At 40.8% G+C, this 14,333-nt stretch overlaps 1 protein-coding gene across 1 annotated transcript in view; it reads right to left on the bottom strand.

Moving 5' to 3' along the window:
* Window positions 1-14,333, bottom strand: part of LOC137319851 (eukaryotic translation initiation factor 3 subunit E) — a 157,813-nt gene that overhangs the window by 31,906 nt on the left and 111,574 nt on the right. The window contains exon 10 of the mRNA XM_067981769.1: window positions 11,640-11,749. Within this exon, the coding sequence (XP_067837870.1) occupies window positions 11,640-11,749 (110 nt within the window). The remainder of the gene's footprint in view (window positions 1-11,639; window positions 11,750-14,333) is intronic.

Here is a 14,333-nt window from a genome sequence, read left to right as displayed (position 1 = left end):
TTTCAGTCTCGACATGATGCCTTCTTTGGAATTATAAGAACATAAGAAATAGGAGCAGGAGTAGGCCAATCGGCCCCTCGAGCCTGTTCCGCCATTCAATAAAATCATGGCTGATCTGATCCTAATCTCAAATCTAAATTCATGTCCAATTTCCTGCCCGCTCCCCATAACCCCTAATTCCCTTTACTTCTAGGAAACTGTCGATTTCTGTTTTAAATTTATTTAATGATGTAGCTTATATTTCCATGGCCCCACTAGCTCAGCAACCATCGAGCCCACACATTGTTTGATTATCTCGCTTTGTATTTATCGTTTTCAATGCACTATCCCATTCCTAATGTTTCGAAAGAACAAACTTGCATTGACATAGCGCCTTTCATGCCCTCAGGACGTCCCAATGCATCTCGCAGCTAACTTCATTAATTTTTTCCCCATGTGCATCAATCTGCACACAGTAAGGTTCAACATACAGCAAATGAGATAAATTACCAGTTAATCTGGTTTGGTGATGGTTATGAGATGAACATTGACCATTGCAGTGGGAGAACTCCATGTTGTTCTTCAAGTAGTACCATAAAATCTTTCATGTCTAACTGAACTGACAGAGGGGGCCTGAGTTTGTTTCTCAAATGAAATGCATCGAACTGTTGTCCTAGAATATATATTCAAGTGCTAGAGTATTGACCTTGACTCAAGGGCGAGTATCCCATCAATTGAACGAAGCTCACACCTTCCTAGCTTTTTAAAAAAAAAATAGCAAACAACAAACCAATAATTGATTTGTCTGGGCCAGAGTCAATCTGTCCACTGCTCTTTGGGAGAAAAACTCCCAATCTCAAATCTTGCTTGCTTGCTGCTGGCTAATTTTGCAGTCATTTTCTCTAGTTCTGTGCTGTTAAAATCTGTTTTTATCTACGTTATCCAGCCCTCTCAATATCTTACAAAACTGGATCACTACGCTCTTGATCTTTGTGAAAACAAGTTTAACTCTCAACATCTCTCTTCTCCAACTTAGAACAGCCTTCAACTTCTCTCTTCCCTAATTTAGAATAGCTTTGGGTGTCTCTCTCTCTCTCCTCCCTCCCCCTCCAGCTTAGAATCCAAAGTCTAAGATCTGTTTCAAATTTCTTTTCAAGCTAGGGTGCCCAAATTAGCACACAATACTCCAAATGTAGTCTCACCATACAAAGTTAGAATAATGTATTTTGCTTTCTAATTAATTGCTTTTGAGATGTGACTCACTGTGATTAGCCTTACTAACAGCTTCACACTGATTGGATACTTAGTCAGTCGTGATAAATTCCATCCAATTCATACCCTTCACCACCTTTACAAATAGACATTTTTTTTTTACAATGTAACTAAGTTTTCTGTTCCGGTAAGCATAAATATATTAAAACCCATCTATCCCTGTCCAATGCACTTAATTGATTTGGATCCCTCTGCACACCAGCCCGTTATTTGGTGACGTAACCAGTTTTATTACATTATATGACCAGCACTATGTCCAGAACGGCGAACAGCTGGGACCTCAAAACAGAACCCTATCGAACCCCAGCAGTCACTGCTCCCAACCGCAGCAGTGGCCACTAATACATTTCATTTCTAGTTAAGCTGGATTTGAATTCAATTAGTTATTCCATCATAATTCCAAGAGTCAAATAATCTTCATAAATCTCATGTGGAGAACTTGTATTGAATACTTTCCTAAAATGCAAATAAATTATATCCACCAATTTAGTTGCAATCTCAATGAATTCCAGTAAACTAGTCAAAATACTTAGTTTTTGTTGCAAAAAGTACAGCTCCTTGAATATATAGCATTAATTTCTCCCAATTTAAAAAAAAATCATTTTTTCAGTTTATTCACAGAAAGATTAAAAAATGATCTTTGGTTCATGATCCTTGAAAGGAACCTGATTTTGTAACTATATATATATATATAAATAAAAAGAGAGAGAGATTTGTAGAAAAATATCTTCAAGAATGAGGGAATCACTCTGCAGTGCAGCCAGTGACTCTCTCCTCTTATCTTGGGTTCTGATGAAGAGTATATAATTGGGTTCAGATGAAGAATACATGCAGGATATGACAAGTGCTGTTCCCCAGTGATCTGTACTGAGGCCTCAGATTTTCACCATATTTATCAATGACTTGGACCCAGGAAAGATGAAAGAATAAAGAGCTGTACGTCAAGGTTTGCAGATGACACTAAGTTGGGTGGCACTGTAAGTAGTGCAGATGGGAGGCGGAAGTTACAAAGGGGACATAGATAGATTAAGTGAGTGGGCAAAACTGTGACAAATTAGTTCAATGTGAGAGAAGTGTGAGGTCATACACTCTGGATCGAAGACAGACAAATCAGAGTATTTTCTTCATGGTGAGAGACTAGGAATTGTGGAGGAGCAAAGAGATTTGGTTGTCCATGTAAAAGCTAATGCACAGATACAAAAAGCAATCAAAAAGACCAGAAAAAGTTGGCTTTTATCTCAAGGGGGCTGGAATACAAAGCAGAGGAAGTTATGCTTCAGTTATACAGAGCCTTGGTCAGACCCCATCTGAAGTACTGCATTCAGTTCTAGGCACCACATCTCAGGAAAGGTTTATTGGCTTTAGGGAGGGTGCAGCGCAGATTCACCAGAATGATAGAGACTATAAAGGGTTAAACTACGCGGTTAGGTTGCGTAAACATATATTCCCTTGAGTATAGAAGATTGATGGGAGATCTAATTGATGTATTTAAAATGATAAAGGAATTGCATAGAGTAGATATAGAAAAGCTATTTCCTCTGGTGGGGCAAATCCAGAACAAAATCTTAATTAAAGCTAGACCATTCAGGAGTGAAATCAGGAAGCACCTTTTCCACACAAAGGGTAGTGGAAATCTGGAACTCGCTCACCCAAAAGGCTGTGGATGCTGCGTTAATTGAAATTTTCAAGATTGAGATCGATTTATATTTATTATGTAAGGGTATTAAGGGAAATGGAGCATAGGTGGGTAAATGGAAGTGAGGTACAGATCAGAGATGCTCTAATTGAATGGCAGAGCAGGCTGGAGGGGCTGAATGGCCTGCTCCTGTTCCCATGTTCATATGAACGAGTCAATTAGATACACTAAGGCTACAGGTAGACAAGAACAACTGCATTTTGCTTGGCCACATTCAAAATGGCAGTTAGTGTAAGATTGCAGGAGCAGCAACTTGCATAGAATTTATTTTTAAAAAATTCTCTTTTGCAGAACAGGGTTAAATTACATTGAGAACCAATAGTAGCCAATTAAGGAATACATCATACCTTTTAAGTTTATTAACTAATTAATTCAGCTGGCAATTCTGCAGCGACTTTGAGAAAACTGAAGTGCATGGAACAATGCATTCACACTCCACAAGTTTAGCATTGGTGCAAAGCCCAAACGGCTTGTACAAAGTGTGTAAATCATATGAAACCAATTCTGAAGCAAAACAAGACTCCCTCTTCCAGAGCCAAGACTCTGGATTCCATTTGCATTTCCACTATGACTGCAGCTACCTAGGCACTAAACTCTGGAATTCCCTCCCTAAACCTCTCCGCTTCTCTCTCCTCCATCAAGAGCCTCCTTTCACAACTACTTGTACTGATGTTAACAAAATACCATTCTTTAAGAGTAGGGAATGTCTGCAATGTAAATTAAATCTTCATTTCTCTCTAAGTTATTGACCTGCTTTGTAGTGGCTAGTTAGGCTGACGTTCTCCATTTTTTGGGCGATTTACTTGACCTTAACATCTGCTGTAATTTAGCCATCCTAAAAATAAACGAATGGCAAAGCACAATAGCTTGGGCTCCATTAAGTGCTGTAATTATAAAGTTGCATTTTCCAAAAAGTGTCGTGCCATTTTGAATAGTCAACTCAAAGTAGCTTGCCACTAAAACAATGTTCAGTTTCCTAGGCCTTTCCTCTTAACTTGAGCGTATTCACACGACGGTTTCTAAAATTTACCATAGAATTTTCAGGTGTGATGGTATCAAAGCCACGTGTCAGAGCAACGATCAATCACAAACACAGAAAGAAAGTGCTGGAAATACATACATCTGTGAAGAGCAAAAACATTTTGGGTCTATAATCTATTTCTGTGCAGTTTCTTTTCAAGGTGCTTTAACACGTTGTCCAGTCACGCTGAATACTTATACTGTAGGTGCCTATCCCAATGCAATATTGTACATATTTAATAAGGCCTTTGGACAGCTGGTCAAGAATGCACTCCCTGAGCAGCGAGCATGACAGAGCTCTGCATCTGCCACACCTCAAAGGAATATTGTATTACACAAATATTTTGCCTCCTTAAAAGCAGCAAAATATTAGCTAAGCATTGAGATCGAGCAATCCCCATATTCTGACTTACGGTTAGATATTCCTAATAAGTGAAAGAAAACATAAAACTACATATGAACACACACATGCAAGCGACTTCCTAGTCGGGTGAGGTGGCTGCCAGGAATAGGTCTGGCTCAAATCCACTTACAACTGGAGTATGATGTATGACGTGCCTCACACAACTCAAAGAGAACGGAGCTCATTAGAACAATCGAAAATTCATGACTGCTTACTTTCAAAATCAAGCCTCAAATGCATGACCATAGCCGATGTGTCACCTTGCCTCAGTGGTAACTATTACCTCCAACTCAAAAGTTGTGATTTCAAGTGGCACTTCATGACTTGAGGATATAATCTGGACTGACACTTCAATGCGGTACTGAGAGACTACTGCATTGTTGAAGGTGGCACCCCGCGCACGAGACATTAAAACGAGGCCCAATTTATTTGTTCTGTTGGATGGTTAAAGATCCTGTGGCACTATTTAAAGACGAGCAAATAGTTCTCCCAATGTCCTGGCCAGCATTTACCAGTCAAGCAAATGTAAACAGATTAGCTGGTCCCACATCACTTTGGTATATATTAAACAAATTTTACTTGCAAGTTTATAAACTTGTGTAAATATGCAAAGATCGTTGAAAACAGCCACACACAATACTGTAGCGAAAAGTAACTAACAAACCTAAAACAACTAAAAGTTTCTTAGCAGCTAAATTACAAAGACAGGGAATTGTTGCTTGATTGTATAGCTGCACTGCCGGATTAACAGTATGCTATCAATCCTGAATGTTGAGAAACCTGTTAATGTTTCAGATGTCAAATGTTTCCGTTTAAGGCCAGGTTTTACTCTGAAGGAATGAACCACAGATGTCCAAACCAGTGGTTACAGAATCTCATTAAAGACAGAATTATATCAGTGCCCTTCTTCTAAGTGATTTATTTTCTCGTGCTAAATTAATGTGAACCAGGAGAGGCTTTCCACAAACACATGCATCTGACTACTGAAAAACTCCCACTGATAAGGTAACAAGCTGACAGTAATTAATTGATAATCCAGAACATAAAATAGAAACACTATTACTTCCTTTACAACTTGCATGATTCAGTCTGACGTACCGTCTGATAATAACAGATTTCTTTAAAAGGTGTTATTTTGCTTTAAAAAGGAGACCTTGGAGTAGGTTACTAATCTTGATCTTCGTCATCACGAAATTTGAGCAATAGCGTGAATTAAAACTAAAATGAAATCAAGTTTGAATAACTCCTGTATTGGCCATTTTATAACTGATATTTGGAAATTTCCAAAAACATCTCATGCCGTAGTTTTAATATTGGTATCAGTATCACACTGATGTCATTTTAGAAGCAGTGCAGGAGGGCAGTGCAGAATTATAGCATTTTCTCAGACTGATTTTGGGGTAAGTTACAGAGATATGTATATATATTTATTACGTGAGAGAGGAACAGACAGATGGAGTGGGGAGGAGAAGGAGGGAGGAGAGTGGCGCTGAGAAGCAACCTTCTGAAGTCTCTCTCTACTCCATTACCATCTTGTATACTGAAAAATAAAATCAACTGGCTGTGAACAATACCATGGATATGTTTAAAATGAGACAGGAATTTAAAAATGTTCATTTTAGATGCATGTGAAAATGCTTCATTTGTGGAGAAATGTTAAATTTCTGTCCATCCCAGTCACCGTAATCTAATTTTTTGATTAATGATACAAACTACTTTGTCCAAAAATTGATCTTTTAAACAAAGCTGCATCAATGAAAGATGCTGATTCACTTTCTTGAAGAATAAGAGCATTTGAAATTTCACTCAATTTTGTTCTTCATCTCAGGCAGAACTAGACTTTTTGCAAACTTGGGATCCCGAGCTGACTATCACCATATCCTCTCCAACACAAAGACCATCTACTTCCACCTCCACAATTTTGTCCGCCTCCACCCCACCTGCCACTGAGACCATCGGGCCTAATTACAGCTCCCACCGCTTATAAGGGGTGTGTTGGTGCTAACGCAAATTGCTCAGCTATACACGTTGGACAGTTCACACAATCAAAAAATTCCAACACTAACTAAACCTTAAAATGGACAAAAAAATAAATTAGTTCTAGAGAGCCTGTGCAAAGTGCCACTAGTTACTAGCTTAGAAAAGGTACACTGATTTAATCAGTATTGCTTGTTTTCTGTAACTTTCCTCTCTCAATGATTGCCTACATAAGAACAGCAGAGGCAGTAGCAGCAACAGAAGAACTTGAACTCCACTGAAGCTTGGCAGGGGAAGCAGATGAAAAACAAAGATAAATCTTGACTATCGTAAAAAGCTGGATGGATTAGCCATACCTGAACTGCTTGGTTGGGTTATTGTTGTGACATTTACTGAGTACACTTCAATGAGGTGCTAACTACTTAATGAACACCTGTGTCTACCCGAAACAGCCAGCGCACTTAACACGCTGTAAGCGGCCACTCTGTAATTGACAGCAATGGTAACAGAAATTGGTTAGCACTACTTGCCCGATTTAAGAGTGGACGGTTTTAGTGGTGGGGACTGTACTCCAATGCTCATCTGTTCAGCCTCCCATCCTCCCCCATTGCAATTTGTCCAAAACTCTGCTGCTCATATCCACTCTGTACAACTTATCTCTTGCACTGGACATTTATAACTTTGTACTCACAATGTAATCCCGACTTGCCATTTACAATTCAGCACTGGTCGTCCACAATCAGGGTTGGATTACCAAAATCTCAGCTTCAAAAGCCCCAAGATGCTGCATGATATGCACAATACAATATACTGTCAATATTAGCTTCCGCTAACACTTGGCTTATTCCATCCAGTCAATGTTTGATGCACAGATATTCACAAACATGCATTAATATCAGAAACGTACAATCATGTGGCACTACAACGTGATGTTAGGTATTCCTTCGTTAAACTCTGGAGGGAAAAAGTGACTAATAGTGTCCTTTTGGTCTTTGTCAAATACCAAGAAGCAGGTGGTGTAAAAAAAAGCCATTTCTTCCAGTTCATAAGAGCTCATTCACTTCTGCTTGAGTACTTAAAAAGAAATCACTATTTGCAACACAAAGTACTATTGCAGAAGTAGTTGGCATGGGGAAGATGCACGGTAGTTTAATCTTCTCACATTTTATATATTTCTTGGTATTTGTTATAAAAACTCACTGGAGAAATTTATATAGCTGGTATTTATCTACTTGCATCAGGTAGGGAAAACACAATTGATTTATTTTCCAGGAAGCAAACAAAAATGACAGTGCACTGTCTGCAGAGATCTCTTGCAAGTGTGGACCCTTCCTCCCTCTCACAAGCCCCCTTTCCAACAGACATACTGAACAGTGCTAAAGAGGACGTTAATATCGATATAAAAGTCTTAACCTCACACACTTTTATCACACTGTTACAGGTGTACAACCATCTTTTGAAATAAGGCAAAGTCAAATTTACAAGCAATTTACTGACCCCTAATTGCTTTCAGCAATTTACAAATAGCTATTAACCAACTGGATTTCCATAGAGAGAACTTGAGCAGTGGCCTTAAAGAGACAGGCCAGGTTAGTAGCTAAAGCATCACAACCATGCCCGAGACCCAAGCCTAGCTTTGAACGCCATATTATGGAGTCCTGCATCCAGCGTGCGTGCACGTGTCACACACCAGATGTCGCATCTTACTACAGAGGCAACACAAATTTAAGAGAAAGCCAATCAATGCTATTGCTGGGCATTTCTAACCTGTACAATTAAATTCACACATGCTTTCCAATCTAGAAAGATTCCACACCAAACAATTACGCCCTGATTTTAATTTAATGTGCCCCATGAGAACGGGGTTCATTCAGGTGGGAGCTGAAAATGGGGTAGGGTGTAAATCAGGTGTCGGTCCCAAACGTGTCTCATTCTCACCGGGCACACGAGGTTAAGATCGGGGCTTTAGACTCTGATTGACCTGTGGTTGTTTATTCTCAATAATTAAACTTTGTGGCCTTAAAGGGATGCAGCTTCACCTTAACAATAGTCTCTTCCCTTCTTTATTGCATGACATAATATTCCCCATGAAAGTCCTATCTTTTGACTTGACATGAGCAATGTGATGGGAAATTCATCACAAAATTACACTATGGTCACATGTCAACTCTGCAGATCCACTGTCCCAAGAAATTGTGCATTCCAAATTATTTGGAAAAACGAAAACTATTGCAATAAGGACTGCTCAGCTGGTCACAGTTGTGAAAGGTTTTGCAATAAAACTTAGAATTGTTTTTAAAATCTATTCCGAACACTTCCAAACATGCTCGGGTGCTCCATACCGAATCTATTAACAAAGGTAACCGAATGCCACCTGAAACAATCTATTCTGGAACAAAGGGGCTGCGTTCAGAAATTTTAATTTAATGCTTAAACATTTTACTTCTCCCTGAGTCTAGAAACTCGAAGCATGACTGACTCAATGGCCATTACTTGTGAAAATAGTTCTCGCTAGTGCCTAGTAATTTATATCAGCAAACAGACATCAATGACCACCACTAATGGGCAGTAGAACAGGGGCACCTGACCGCTGACATCCTAGGACCCTGATCACCTACGCAAAATTAAAATGAATCAGCTGCTCGGATTAGGCACTTAATGGCTTTGAAAGGCTGCAGAGTGTTTAGTACAGAACAGAACAACAGGCTCTTTCATATACGATTTTAGGAGACATTTTTCTTGAGCTACATTCTTGTTAGGAAATATCACCCTCCCTTCCCCCCTGCAACTGCATAGTTAGTGTTGCAAATGATTTTATCCTATCCAGTTATTGTCATCTGCTTAGCTCCAAGCTTTCATATATACTTTTAGTAAATGAGTTTGAGGTTTCCTATTATTATATCTTGAAGTTCCTGACACTTCGAGCAATTCAACTTTTTTTCCTAGAATGATGGTTAATAATGGTTACTGATTGTTTTTCTAACTCAGTTTTGTTTCATTTGGCAATTTATAGTTGGGACTCCACATGCTTGTTAAGCATTAGTTTAACAGTTGCTACATGAAGCCAAGTTCAAATACTGCATGCATCCTGCAGTGTAGAACATAGCTAGGTTCTGTAAAGTCCAGGCAATCTGCTCTGTAAATCTGCTTCCAATTCTGCACCAGACAAGCAACTGTATTACACCACTTATTACCAATAAGTCATAAACATGTAGGAAGCAGGCGCACCTCTTAATCAGCTCCAGGGAAAAACAGAGCATGTAGATGATTCAAACGGCAGTCACATTTCATTCAAATGCACAGCCAGATCAAACAAACAATACATATTGATGGCAAATAAGGAACAGGTGCATTAAGGGACATTTCTGCAAAATGTTAATGTTCAGTAAATGTCTTGAATTTTTCTTTTAAAAAAGGTGTTAAGGAGGACATCGCATTTTGATTTGAAGTATCCTATCATCCTTTCTATAAAAGAGGACAAAAGAAAGAGAAAGACATTCTCCATTCTTTTCAGGATTTCAGGGTAAACTTAAATACAATTATTTCACTGATTTCTATCCCACATATGGTGGGGAGGAGGAGAAGGGTTAAAATGGCCTTAAACAGTTGTAACACTCTATCCATTTTCTGTTGCTCCGTCAAGTGATCTTCATCATCACCGTTAAGTCACAACAGATTTGAAGATCAGATTTGATTTTCTTGGGTATTAGAGATTTTGCAAGACTTCGTTATATCAAACTGAGCCATAATATACAACCATCGGCTCTGGTAGACCCATTCTGGTCATATTTTGAGATAGTCATTGACTATGTACAAAATACTGCAGCAGCAAGTAAGTCCATACTTATTGAACAGATTCTGTTTATATAAACTCCTAGCTTGAAAGACCAAAAATCACGTAAATATTTTGAGTTCATACGAGGAGGAGGAGAAATCAAAATCCTACTCCAATGAATACCATTAAAATCACACGATCATTTTAACCATTGTACCGGTTTTTACAAAAACTTGAGCAGTCCCATCTCTTAAATCAGCTCCAGGCGGATACAGAGCCACTACATGATTGAAACAGCACATATTCAAATACATACTCAGATCAAACAATCTATATCGACAGCAAATAAGGGGCTGGTTCAATAGGAGTAGAGGATCTTCATCCGGCCCAGACTCAAATCCAGGCCATGAATTTGAACTCTCTCAAACTCCAACATTCCATTCAATCCCCTAGTTGAAAATGGATCTTGTAAAATTGTTTAAACAGCAACACCATTCTTGCTGTATGTAAGTGATGGAACTAAAAATTACATCTGAATGCAAAATTTATACTTGAAGATTTCATGACCACTGCCCAAAGTGTCAGTTAAGTGTGAACCATATCAGTTGAGTTGTTCACTTAAACAGGAGACTTTTACTCAAGCACCAATAGACTGCCCATCCATAGCTTCTCATGGAACCTGTTTCTGGGGCACTACCAGGTGAAGCCCTCAATCTTTTGCTTGTTGCGTGATGTTGGATTAGCGTTTCCGCTTTGGGCGCAATCGGGAAATTGCTCCCACAAGTTGCGCTGGTTAGGTTACGCTTCAAATGTCTGCTACAATTTATTTGCATAGTCACAAACATAAAATCTTCCATGAACCAGCGCAATCAGGCAGCGGAATAGAACATAATCGTTTCTTTTTTCTCTTTCCGTTAAAAAGCATTCCTCGGTCTATTTAAGAGTGGTAACCTGGTGCAGTTTTGTTAATACAGCTGAAAATGGGGATCACCACCAAAAATAAGCATTTTTAATAAGGGTGTCTAGCCCTCCACCTGTGAGTAACCTGATTTAAAATCACTGAAAATGACTTTTTAAAAAAACTATACCGAACCATTTAGTAGTTTCATTGGTGTACACTAGTCAGTTTCTTAGTAAATTAAATATGTTTTCATATGAAAAAAAAGTTTGAAAACTTGCCTACGAGTGCCCGTGCGCCGAAGAAAATGAGCGCAATTTGAAGAGCCTTCCTGAACCAGCACTCAGTGGAAACTCGTAATGGTGACATGGGCGCATGGCCAGTCGCAGGCAGGGCCTGATCCGGGCGAAGTGAATCTTGAACCAGTGTAAAAGATCGTGGAAAACACGAGCGAGGGTGGTTTTGGGCGTAACTCACCTACATTTTAAATTGCATGATCTTTTGTGCTGGTTCGGCCGATTCCACCCAGATTGCACTGGAATCTGGACATGAGTGAAAACTCCCCCCGTTCCCTTTAAGAGGCTGTAGCACAAATTGTGTGATTGAGTAACGTCCATACCTGATGCTGATGCACTGATGAATGCGGCAAAATGTCTCAAAAATGAAGAGACGGGCATTCTCTATGAAGTCTTCAAGACACGCCACCAAGAAAAAGTCATTCACAAGTACCTGGAATGAGAATGAGAATGAAAAGGATCATATATATGTAGAAAATATTAAACCACTAAACTAGCAAGATATCACAGTTTGATTTGTACAGCCAGCACTTGTAGTTATAGTAAGCTGCAATACAGTCCAATGATCTTAGAAATAAAAATGCTCACTGGACAACACAGGAAATAAACATAGCAACAAAGTGAACTGAAAGGTTTACGGACACTCTGCAGAGTGTTGGAGACACAAATGGAAAAGCTGCAAAGATTTAAATGTGTAACCATGATTTGTAAGCAGATCTCTCAAGTTAGGAAACAAAGTAAAAGAGTTCATCCCTTAGTGTTTAGGTTAATTGGGAAATTTGAATCTTTTAATCATTTTTTACTGCCTTGAACTTCACGAGAATAAAAATTGATACAGGTGAAAACAGAATCGTCACTTAAACCGGCTGGGATTACCAAATAAAACATGATCTAAGCAGGAGGTGTGTCCCATATGTTCAGGGTCCAATTTGGTCATATCCCAACATATGCAATATTTTTTTATTCTAACCCACCTGAATTTAGCAAAAGTAGATTTCAATGTTGTAACAATTCCCAGGAGTTGAGCTGTCAGTAAAACAGTTATGGCTTCTTTCAACCAAGGCGTGGTGGGAGAAAGTGAAGGGGAAGGTTTTTTTTTTATTCGTTCATGGGATGTGGGCGTCGCTGGCGAGGCCAGCATTTATTGCCCATCCCTAATTGCCCTCGAGAAGGTGGTGGTGAGCCGCCTTCTTGAACCGCTGCAGTCCGTGTGGTGACGGTTCTCCCACAGTGCTGTTAGGAAGGGAGTTCCAGGATTTTGACCCAGCGACAATGAAGGAACGGCGATATATTTCCAAGTCGGGATGGTGTGTGACTTGGAGGGGAACGTGCAGGTGGTGTTGTTCCCATGCGCCTGCTGCTCTTGTCCTTCGAGCTGGTAGAGGTCGCGGGTTTGGGAGGTGCTGTCGAAGAAACCTTGGCGAGTTGCTGCAGTGCATCCTGTGGATGGTGCACACTGCAGCCACAGTGCGCCGGTGAAGGGAGTGAATGTTTAGGGTGGTGGATGGGGTGCCAATCAAGCGGGCTGCTTTATCTTGGATGGTGTCGAGCTTCCTGAGTGTTGTTGGAGCTGCACTCATCCAGGCAAGTGGAGAGTATTCCATCACACTCCTGACTTGTGCCTTGTAGATGGTGGAAAGGCTTTGGGGAGTCAGGAGGTGAGTCACTCGCCGCAGAATACCCAGCCTCTGACCTGCTCTCGTAGCCACAGTATTTATATGGCTGGTCCAGTTCAGTTTCTGGTCAATGGTGACCCCCAGGATGTTGATGGTGGGGGATTCGGCGATGGTAATGCCGTTGAATGTCAAGGGGAGGTGGTTAGACTCTCTCTTGTTGGAGATGGTCATTGCCTGGCACTTATCTGGCGCGAATGTTACTTGCCACTTATCAGCCCAAGCCTGGATGTTGTCCAGGTCTTGCTGCATGCGGGCTCGGACTGCTTCATTATCTGAGGGGTTACGAATGGAACTGAACACTCTGCAATCATCAGCGAACATCCCCATTTCTGACCTTATGATGGAGGGAAGGTCATTGATGAAGCAGCTGAAGATGGTTGGGCCTAGGACACTGCCTTGAGGAACTCCTGCAGCAATGCCCTGGGGCTGAGATGATTGGCCTCCAACAACCACTACCATCTTCCTTTGTGCTAGGTATGACTCCAGCCACTGGAGAGTTTTCCCCCTGATTCCCATTGACTTCAATTTTACTAAGGCTCCTTGGTGCCACACTCGGTCAAATGCTGCCTTGATGTCAAGGGCAGTCACTCACCTCACCTCTGGAATTCAGCTCTTTTGTCCACGTTTGGACCAAGGCGATAATGAGGTCTGGAGCCGAGTGGTCCTGGCGGAACCCAAACTGAGCATCGGTGAGCAGGTTATTGGTGAGTAAGTGCCGCTTGATAGCACTGTCGACGACACCTTCCATCACTTTGCTGATGATTGAGAGTAGACTGATGGGGCGGTAATTGGCCAGATTGGATTTGTCCTGCTTTTTGTGGACAGGACATACCTGGGCAATTTTCCACATTGTCGGGTAGATGCCAGTGTTGTAGCTGTACTGAAACAGCTTGGCTAGAGGCGCAGCTAGTTCTGGAGCACAAGTCTTCAGCACTACAGCTGGGATGTTGTCGGGCCCATAGCCTTTGCTGTATCCAGTGCACTCAGCCGTTTCTTGATATCACGTGGAGTGAATCGAATTGGCCGAAGACTGGCTTCCGTGATGGTGGGGATATCGGGAGGAGGCTGAGATGGATCATCCACTCGGCACTTCTGGCTGAAGATGGTTGCAAACGCTTCAGCCTTGTCTTTTGAACTCACGTGCTGGACTCCGCCATCATTGAGAATGGGGATGTTTGCAGAGCCTCCTCCTCCCGTTAGTTGTTTAATTGTCCACCACCATTCACGACTGGATGTGGCAGGACTGCAGAGCTTTGATCTGATCCGTTGGTTGTGGAATCGCTTAGCTCTGTCTATAGCATGTTGCTTCCGCTGTTTAGCATGCATGTAGTCCTGAGTTGT

This window comes from Heptranchias perlo, chromosome 3 (assembly GCF_035084215.1).
Source record: "Heptranchias perlo isolate sHepPer1 chromosome 3, sHepPer1.hap1, whole genome shotgun sequence".
Classification (NCBI taxonomy): domain Eukaryota; kingdom Metazoa; phylum Chordata; class Chondrichthyes; order Hexanchiformes; family Hexanchidae; genus Heptranchias; species Heptranchias perlo.
This window is presented reverse-complemented; position numbering and strand designations above follow the sequence as displayed.